Here is a 10,144-nt window from a genome sequence, read left to right as displayed (position 1 = left end):
ACCGCTAAGCTAAGCCGTTTCTAGAGCCAAGATGGAGATGATTTAGGCCCAGTTTCGTCACTTCCCCTATATATTTCGCACCCTCCGTCAAATTGAAAGAAAACAGCATTATGGGATATTGGAGGAACTTTATCGAACGCGTGTTATCCAGTTTAGTTCTTGATAAAATAATTTGAATAACTAAAACACTATTATGATTCATAAAGGATGATGTACTTAGCTTTTAACTATTCAAAAATATGCGTCTCATGTAGGGAGTCATTATCTTACCAAAATATTTTTTAAAATATTAACCCGTAACCGGCGTCCCAAATTTATAATAACGTTAGTATACTCGAAAACTGTTTTTGAATAATTGCCATTGAAGATACCAACAGTAGCTGTTAATAGATAGCCTGTCAGTAAAATAACAGATTAGTTAGTTCATTAATTTCCATAATTGCGTAAAGAAATATTCAGATATATTACGGGAGGGCACGTGTGTGTATTTCTGGTCACGTGATCTATCCGATTCGCTGTTGGATTAGATATTTTCCTTCAGTTCAACTCAAATGATTTTTAACATTTAAACATACTGTCGCATTTCCTCGCAATCAATTTATTTTTTTTAAATGCGGTCGTTAAAATATTTTAATCGAAAACGGCAACGTCGGCCCGAGTCAAAGGTCACGGCCTTTGGACGTTTTTTAAAAAAACAGCCGTTAAATTCGTCGCTTAATCGAATCCCATTTTCAAAATATTTTCACGCACTGAAAACCGGTCGCAAACCGCGTCAGGGTGGCGTTGGGGGACGGGCAGGCGGTTTTGGGGTCTCCGCGGGGGAAGGCAATATTTTTATCCGGGGTAGGGGGGTGCGGAGCGAGCGGGGTCAGAGTTCAGCCGTGTGTGTGTGTGTGCGCGCGGAGGGGGAGCGAAGTTGATCCATGTGGTTCTGGCTGACAGCGGTGCTCAATCCTCACCCGAACTCAGCCCGAATCCCCCCCAAGGACGAGCCGCTGCCCTCCGCTTTGACCGCGACACCCCCGGGAAACAACTCCTGTCCACCATGAAAGGGTGAGTAGGCGCCGTCCGCCGAGACGCCTCTCTCCCCATCACGGATAAAGTTTTTTTTTTCTCCTCTTTTCTCTCTCTCTCTTTTTTTTTTTTTTCCGGAGAGGGGTGGGGGTGTTGCGATGAGCTTTGCTGTGTGCATGCTCGCCTGGTGCTGCTGTGGGAAGCAGGAATCTGCCAACGCCAGCAGAAGCGTTGTGACCGCCGGGCGCCTGGTTAGCGAGCGGCGAGTGTCGCTCCTGTTTTCTCATCCCCAAGATGGCAAAAGTAGGATCGCTGGGGTTTTGTTTCCCAATCCCCGTTTTGGTTTTCCCTCGCGAGGACCGGCCGAAAAACAAAACCGCTGTTTGTTTTAATCGGATCCCTTCTGTATTGTGTGTGTGTGTGTTTTTTAAAATGAAAATAACGTAGAAGCGTTTGCTGTTGTAAATATTAATTTTCAAGTCTCCCCCCACCCCCCTTAACTTTATAACCAGTGTTTTTTCTTCCGCCTGTGTCTTGATAGTGAAAGATCCTTAAAACAGTGTACTAAATGGGTTAACGAAGGTGTGTTTGAGCACAATTGTCCGTTGGATCCCTTCTGAAGTCACGCAGTGGGCGATATCGGACGCAGGTCGGTTAGTATTTGGGGGTGTAATAGCGCTTCGGCCGACGTCTTCGTTGTGTATCACGGTTGCGTTGGCTAAAAGGTTAAGACACGTTCCCCCGCCCCGGGGCGTCACCAGTAGATCGACTGTTATTTGTTGTAGAAAAATCAACAGGTAAAATCCGGGGGGGGGGGGGGTCCGGGCGCGTGCGGGGTCGCCCAGCCCGGGACGCCTTTTGGCGCGCGCTGCAGCAGTAGAGGAAGAAACCCCCCCCCACCCCCGCCACGAGACACCTGTCCACACCTGTCTCGTTGTTTACCCCCCCACTGCCGGGTGGGGAGCGCTTCCCTGGCCCCTGTGAAGCTTTGACCCAAAAGCTGCTTTTAAAAGGGCGGTTCGGAGGTAAACCAGCAGACAGGAGCCTTCAGTGGCCGTGTTATTGGTTGACGAGTGCATGCTGGGTGGGGGTTCGTGAACATGATTCTTCACGAAGAGAAAGCAAAACCAATTTAAGTGGGATGTTGTTGTTTCCCCCCCCCATTCGCAGTGGAGTGCAGGCGAGAAGATGTATCTGCAGGCAGACCTATCAGACACTCCATACAGCATGTCTGCAGGTGTCTGTGTCTCTCCCGATCCTGCCTGTGCGTCTGGGCTTGCTCGCTTGATTGAGGTGTTGGACTGTAACTGAAGGTCACTGAGGGGGGTTATAAATGAGAGGAGGCCCATCCTGTTCATTAACCAAAAAAACGTTGGTACATTAAGAAGTTCGCAGAGAGAGAGAGAGGAGGCCATTTGAGTGAAAAAGGCTACTTCGACGCCCCTGTACAAAGCACTTGTTTCGGACAAGCCCCGGGTTGCCCTCCGGGCGAGGCGCTGCAGCGTGGCATGCGCTGCGGGGGGCCCTGGACAGAGCGGGGTCCTGCCAGCGCCGCGTGCCGCCCTCCTGCCGCCAGCTGGTGCGGTATCTCGTGACCCGGGCAGCTGGTTTAAAAATGGAGTTCCAGCCCCGGCCGGCCCCTATAAATACACCAGGGCGCGCGCTGGGCTCGGGGCTGCCTGGGGCACAGGTCCAGCCAGGGCGGGTGGGCCCTGTGCCGAGGAGGGGGCAGCTCTCTTCCCAGCCCGTCGGCCGTGCGGTCGTCCTGTGGGGGTTCCTGATGCAGAGCTCAATAGGAGAACAAGGGCCAAGTCTGACCTGAGCTGAGCAATGGATGTCCAACTTGGTTCTCTTCGCTCGCTGCCTGAGACTTTTCTCCTCAAGTCTGCGCCCCCTGCCATCGACAGCAATGGCTGCCCCCTGCTTGCTGAAGTCTTTTTTTTTTTCTCGGAGTTACCCAGCTGTTTTTGTGTCTTGCTCCCGTGTTTCTGTTTTTCTGCACAAAGAAACGGAAGTCGACCCTCGGCACGCCCGTGGCGTGGTGAGGAACTGAGTGCGGTGTTCAGCACCGGCCCTCAGATCTCGGCCGCCAGGGAAGGAGACGGCTCAGCTGCGGTATTGTGGACGCTGCGCGGTGCCCAGGGGCATCCTGCAGCAAAGGGGCTTGAACAGTTCCTATGGAACAGGCTGAGCAACACCCTGACTCGAGGAGATCGTTGGATCAGTTTGCCTACTAACCACCAAATGGGCTGGGCCCCTCTCATTTGTGACAACTCGGCTGAGAGACTTCGCTTGCCTGGAGCCCATTCCCACTGCTCTGTGAGCTGGGGTCCGGCTCAGAACCTTCTGCCGTGCAAACAGGAAAACGAAAAAGGCAACAGTAAACGTAACTGCACGCCGTCGCTTTGAAAGAGAACGGGACTGTAGTAATAATGGCCGGGACTGGGATTTGAAGAGAGGTGATAGTTCTGAAGTGGTGCTAATTTGTGCAGTTGTGAACCCAGCGCTCACTTGCTGGACATGGTTCATAGTTTTTCTTTGCCCACATTTCCATGACCTTTGGTCCCCTCGTTGAAGAACACATCCAAGCTCGAAGACTCTGGGCTCGGTCTGGACTGAGAGGAGGCAGCTGTGCCAGTCCTGGAGAGCATGGACATTGGCGGGAGTGCGTCCAGCTCCGCGGTGTAAAAGCTGGCCTGGCTGTGGGCTCTGCTGGATAGCAGTGTGTACAGCTGCCGCCTGCCCTGGCTCTGCTCGCGGGCTGCGAGGAGCAGCTGGGAGGTGTTGGCGAGCTGGGCAGCTCTTTCAGTGCTCTTTGAGCTCATGTGCTCGTGGCTCACCCGTGCAAGACAGCACCCAGGTGTATCAACGTTTCAGTCCTTTTGTCAGGTCTGCGGATACGTTTGCACGGACAGACGCGTGCTGTTAGTGTCATTTGAAAATATTTGCATTTCTGCTTCATCGGTGCGGTTTGTTCTTTTGTACTGGTTTAGCCTGCAAAGAATCAAACTGCTGTGCAGGCAGAGTCTTCATTTTCCCTCTTTGCTCTGCCCCCTGCCCATGCTGCTATTCCATACAAGAGCACCACAGAACGCACGGCCACACCTGGAGTTTCCGATCCTGCCTGTGCGTCAGTGAGATGCATTGTGACGGGAAAATTCTTTACAGCATTAAATAGTTTGTTCGTTGATCACAAAGTTAGTCAGTTAATGTCTGCGCAGCGCAGGAAATGCATTGGAAATGGGTCTTCCTGCCGATCCTGGGAAGGGGTTTTCACCACGGCAGTGGTGCTCAGCTGGTGTCCACTGTGGGCACGCCACAGCCGTTGACCAGTCTGGTTCTGTTCCAGTAGCCGGATCGAGCTGGGAGACGTGACGCCACACAACATTAAGCAGCTGAAGCGGCTGAACCAGGTGATCTTCCCAGTCAGCTACAACGACAAGTTCTACAAGGACGTGCTGGAGGTGGGGGAGCTGGCCAAGCTAGGTGAGTGGAGCTGGGGGTGTCCTCGATTCTGTGGGGAGTGCGAGGGGGGGGGGTGATTAAGGGCCGCGCAAGGGCAGCGAGACGTGGGCCGGGGAGGCGAGCGTGCGCGAGGAGGGTGGGGGTGGCGTGTCTGCGCAGGGCCTGCAGGTGCAGGTGCGGGTGCGGTCCGTAGGGGGCGCTGGTGCTCATGGGCGAGAGCTCACTCTCGCTCTCCGCTGTGTTTCAGCGTACTTCAATGACATCGCAGTGGGAGCAGTGTGCTGCCGGGTGGATCACTCTCAGAACCAGAAGAGGCTCTACATCATGACCTTGGGCTGCCTGGCGCCCTATCGCAGGCTGGGGATAGGTATGACTCTGCCGGCCTGCTTCGAAAGGCGCTCTCTTCTTCAGGACGCAGACTGGATGTTTTTGTTATTTTTTTTGCTGTTCGTATGCGTCCCACAAATCGGAAGGATTGTGGCCCGTGCTTTTTATCAGCAGCTGCTCTTCTGATTTTGGAAAGAGCTGAGAGAGTGGCTGACGGAGAGGCGGGGCTGACAGCGTTGAGACATGAAAGGGAGAAACTGCTTAAAATCAGATTGGTTGAGTTAAATACATTTTTATGCATTCCCAGGGGGATAATTTAAGCACATACTTGTAATATGGGCCCCAATCAAAGTGTGCAAAAAAGTTTGGAAAAAAAAAACAGGGTTCTGTGGTTGCCCACTGCAGTCATGAGCCCCAGTTAAGGGAAGACACACACGGAGCACCAAGCTCGTTCAGTCTAGAGACTCGCTACAGATCTCTGCTAACACTTTTCGAAAACATCACGCAACACGTTGTGAATAAAAGATGCATTCCTCGCGTTTCAATTTCGAAGCTTTGCGGGTGTGTTCTGGTCCTTTTAATCCACAGGCCAGGTGTCTCTTGTTGTGCCCCTCTGAGCTCCCTGTATGCTTTGTTTTATTCAGGAACAAAGATGCTGAACCACGTGTTAAACATCTGTGAGAAGGATGGCACTTTCGACAATATCTATCTGTAAGTAATCCTGGTTTGCAAAGAATAAATAGGAAAAATAGCTTATTTCCTTGTGCATGTAAGATGAGAGTTGAGTATTTGTTTTTTCTTACAATTATAGTCTTTGTTTATAAGTTCACAGACATTTGGAACTGCTTTTCTAATTGCAACCTGTCAAGTATTTCCACAAGTATTTCCTGTGGCCAAATAACGTTCTTAGAGGACCAACATGCATTAAGTTCCCTTCAGTTGCACACCTTAGCAGTAATGCCAAGAGCTCTGTCCTCTTTCAAGCACGTCTGCTCTCTGTCTGACGGGCAGTGCGGCTTCTCACTGCTGTTTTCTGTTTTTTTATTGGCACGCAGGCATGTTCAGATCAGTAACGAGTCTGCCATCGACTTTTACCGGAAGTTTGGTTTTGAGATCATAGAAACGAAAAAGAATTACTACAAGAGGATAGAGCCAGCGGACGCCCACGTTCTGCAGAAAAACCTCAAGAGTCAGTGTCCGGCCCCCAGCGGCGATCTGCAGAAAGGCAATTAGGACTGAGAAACGGGCGGACGAGCTCTGGCGTGCACTGTCTCCGTGCCTGGACTGTGAGAGGCTCCTGGTGCGAGAATCCGATGGCTGATGACACCTTTACCACTTTCTTCAAGGGACATTTAAGTTTACTAGACAAGAACAAAAAAAAAAAATGCTGCGTTTCTTTTGCAAAACGGGAGCCCTACTCAAGTTGCAGTCCCCCTCCACCCTCCACCCATTCCCCTTCCTATTTTTTTTTAATTAGTTGAAAAACAAAAATTTCAGAATTCAGAAGTGCACTAGAAGAAAGTGTTTTTTTTTTTTCCCAAAAGGAGCAGTCTTTCCGAGGGCGAGGGTTATCGGTTGCCGGTGGTGGTGGTGGTGGTTGTTTTTGGTTAAAATGTTTTAGAATATGACATTGAGGGAGTGAGTCGCAAAAAAGAGCGAGATCAGGAACCGCAGAAAACCCTGACACAGTTCAACGGGCGACAGGGGCGAGAGGCTGTCGCTCCCTGTGTGGCAGGACCCCGAGGCCCAGTTCTGTGTCTTTCTCGAAGGGGGGGCGAAGGGGAATCGCACAGGTTTTTCAGACTGAACGTTTTGCGTTTTAGCAACGCGCCGGCTTGGCATTCTGTGGCCGTGGCGTTTCCCAGGCCTGCTCCTTGTAGCCCAGCCTCGCTGGCCGGCTTTGGCCCCAGTTTGGTGGGGGAGAGGATGGGCGGGGCCGAGACGGGGGGGGGGGGGGGTCGGCGCGGAGGTCTGGAGTGAGGCTGTTGGGGCGATGCAGAGAGGGGGGGGCCCCGCGGGACACCACCCCGTCGTTGCTAGACTCCACACTCTTAGTTTCTGATTGTTTTTTGTTTCTTGACAATAGATTTTTCTTTTTATCCCTCGGAACGGGCCGAGTTTCTTTTTTAAAAAAAACCCTGTTCTCCCCGGTTTCTTTCAGTGATCCAGGAGCAGGCGGCGGCTGGGAAGGTAGTTAAAGCCCTGGCTGTGAATGATCCTGGGAGGTGCAGCCTGAGCTGTAGCAGACCTGCAGGGGCAAGTTAGCGACATCAAACTGGGACAGATGGGGGCAGCGGGGACGGACGGACCTGCAGACCCAGGGCTCAGTTTCCTTCAATAAATCTAGCAGTTTTTAGACATGGGGTCTGTGCCACAATATTGCCCTCGTTTCTCGGCCCTCTGGCCTTTCCGAACACTCTGATACTCTGCACGTAAGATGCTGCACAGATGGGATCCTAAGCCCGTTTCCGACAGCCGTGACTTTTTTTCCTAGCTCAACGAAAGGCGGTGCTGAGAACAGTACTGTTCCTGAGCTGCTACTGAACTCATGAGCTTTCTGTGCAACAATTTCGGCATCATTATTGGGAAGTTTTTTTTTTTAAGTGAAGCAATTGTGTGCAGAAATGTCCCCCCCCCCCCCAAAAAAAATGGTGGTACTATTGGTAGCCTTTCACCACAACGGAGAGAAAGCTAGAAGGCCAGAGAGCTGTTTTATTTTAATTAATGAAGGCCCTGCATTGAAGAGCTTAACATCTAGATTTGTTTTTGTTTTTTTTACATATTATTGAATTTCGTTTTAAAGCTTAACATTAAAACAAAAAGTGGGAAATGATGCCAGATTTGACAAACACCTGGGATGTTTATGTATACGTATACATGCCTATACAGTGGGCTGGCGTAGTGGGTACATCTCTGCGCTCTAATCTGGTGGATCGTGGGTTCGAGTCCAGTCCCCCGACTGTATTAATGGGTGCCAGCGTTGCTCTGGGTAAGCTCTGCGATGGGCCGGGAGTACCGTGCTCTCTGGGGGGCTTAGCGCCACGGTAACCAGGACAAGCTCTGTCCTGATGAGCCGAAGTGGCTCGGATGTGGAAATGACCTCCAGCGCAGCGTGCGCAGCCACATCCGATAGGAAAGGAAGAAACCGAGCAGTAGGTTTTACCCTTGCAGAGCTCCTCGTACCCCTGACACCCAGGCATCGGTGCACAGACACAGCAGTTCAAGTTAAGAAGGTTCAGCGGTTCGATCACTGGCAGAGGTGAAAGAATTGACCTCTGTTCGGATCAGCGGGTTTGTTTGACGATTGTTGATCATTTAGCGTTAAAAGGGCGCCGTTTTGATGTCCTGACTCGGTTACAAGATGGTTATTTTAAGGTTATTAAGGGTTGTGGAACGTTTTTTTGGCTTTGGTACTCCGAACTTTCTTTTTACCTTCGTGTAAGTGACGTGAGCCCTGCACTTGCAGTTCTGAGGCAGACTGGGCCTTCTGCGGCTGACCTCCGCGGGCCTGCAGAGCCCCTTGCCCTGAGACAGGTGCTTCACTGCGCGTTTTCCAAGGTGCCGTCTTGCCCACACGGTGACTTCCTGGATTTCTGGATTCCTGTGGCGCCGCCGAGCGGCCTCCTCCCTCCCCATGAGTTTTTTTTAAGAAGACCGAGCGAGAAAGATCACAGAGGTTCCCAAATCTAAAAAATGTGGACGGTTCTGCATAGCTTTTTTTTTTTCCTTCCTTAAGTCGTACTGAAAGTCTGCGCCGTACAAACTCGGCACTACTACTGCCGCTCTGTAGTGGGTGCAGCCGACTTGGTCCCAGGGAGAATGACTGTCTGAGCCGGAGCCTTGTTTCCTGTACCATTTAAATAAGCCGCAGAGCACAGAAACGTGTTTTTCAGAACCTGTGCTGTGATGGCCCCTCCCGCCCGTTGCAGTTAAAGCATGTTTTGTTCCCTCTCTTTCTTTCTTTGAAGAATTTTATCTTTTTTTGTTTTCCCCTGGAGCTCTATATTATAAGACTTTTTAACCTCTCTAAATAAAACAGAATACTATTTGCATTACTTCTGGTGTTTCTCAAGAGTTGTCTTCACCTGCTTCTGTGGCCTTTGTCGTTTTGAGATGGATGGTAAGGGGAGTGTGCAAATTCTCTTGCGGGTTTGCACTTTATCAATAAATTTGGAGGAAAAAGAATTTTGCTCTCCGTAATCAGGTAAATAAAGTTACAGGCTTGCTATATGTTTAAGCGAGGGGCCTGTAGGCATCGTATGCACTGAATGTCTTGCAGTGCATGTTTAGAAGTGATCGCAGGACTTAAACACATAGGTCAGTCCTGGTCCCTGCAGAACCACAGCAAGGTTAACGCCTGCAGGAATGTCCTGTTTAGCCCATTAAGGACCAGGGCTGGCCATGCCTGGCCTGACTGGGCCATTTACCTAACAGAATTGAGACCTCAAGTCTTTTTTGATTTAAGGGTGACCTGTAAAACTGTGACTCCAGGACCAGCCCCTGACCTGACTCTGGACAGGACTGGAAGGTCTATCGGTCTCCGAGTGGGTTTGCTCTCCTTGCTCGTGTCACTAAGCACGATGACCTTATGCAGTGAACATGGGTATTGTCACTGACCTGAGAGTCTGGCATGCCTTGTTCCTTTTATTTCTGTAAAATTCAAGGTCCAGTGCACTACACCAGGGCTGTCCAGTCCTTGTCTTGGAGGGCTGCTTGTGTCCAGCAGATCTAGTAGTCGGCTTGTGTAGCTCGTTATAGAGCTCAGCTGAAATAAAAACCTACAGGTAACACTGGCCCTTCACGACCAGGGTTGCCTGTTCTGGCTTTCAGCAATTTCCCCCAATTTGGTAATGTCTAAGGTTTTGCAGGTTTAGCATTTTAATTACTTGGTAACTATCTTGGGGGGGACTTTATTTTCCTTTTTATTTAATATGTGGGAGTTAAGGATTTTAATCGCTTTATCCAACTACTCTTATGAAGGCGAGGATTTGCCAACGTCTTTGAGAAGCGAGAAAGAACACGACTTTTTTATTGCGAGTGCCCTTTAAGAAAACAACAAGGGACATTTCCCACCTAACAGTTCCTGTAATCCTCAACCTATCTTGGTGTGAAAAGCAACTCCTCCATCTGCAGGCCACCAACCAGGGGCCATGTACGGCAAGACCTCGCCTTCGCTGAAAGGTGCCTTCGCTGTCTGTCAGGATAACGGGCCTATCGCTTCGCGCCGCAGTTCTTAACTCCGCCTTCTCCGCCTTCCTATTGGATGTCGACGGATTCCTGCGTCACATGATTGGACAGCTCTGCGGCATTCTCCGCCCCCCTCATCCTACTGCCTCTC

At 50.7% G+C, this 10,144-nt stretch overlaps 1 protein-coding gene across 2 annotated transcripts; it reads left to right on the top strand.

The window, feature by feature from the left end:
* The first annotated feature begins 692 nt into the window (after positions 1-692).
* On the top strand, positions 693-8,861 carry naa50 (N-alpha-acetyltransferase 50, NatE catalytic subunit). Of its 2 annotated transcripts, none has more exons than XM_069189869.1 (5): positions 693-1,053; positions 4,367-4,500; positions 4,727-4,846; positions 5,451-5,517; positions 5,862-8,861. In XM_069189869.1, the coding sequence occupies exons 1-5, from the start codon at positions 1,046-1,048 to the stop codon at positions 6,037-6,039; spliced, it is 507 nt and encodes a 168-aa protein (XP_069045970.1). In that variant the 5' UTR covers positions 693-1,045; the 3' UTR covers positions 6,040-8,861. The 2 variants fall into 2 exon arrangements, with proteins under 2 accessions (XP_069045970.1, XP_069045969.1); XM_069189868.1 differs by having other exon boundaries at positions 723-1,053; positions 4,364-4,500.
* The last annotated feature ends 1,283 nt before the right edge of the window (positions 8,862-10,144 follow it).

The sequence above is a fragment of the Lepisosteus oculatus genome, chromosome 5, assembly GCF_040954835.1.
Source record: "Lepisosteus oculatus isolate fLepOcu1 chromosome 5, fLepOcu1.hap2, whole genome shotgun sequence".
NCBI lineage: Eukaryota > Metazoa > Chordata > Actinopteri > Semionotiformes > Lepisosteidae > Lepisosteus > Lepisosteus oculatus.
The sequence above is the reverse complement of the archived record's forward strand: the minus strand, read 5'-3'. Positions and strand labels throughout refer to the sequence as shown.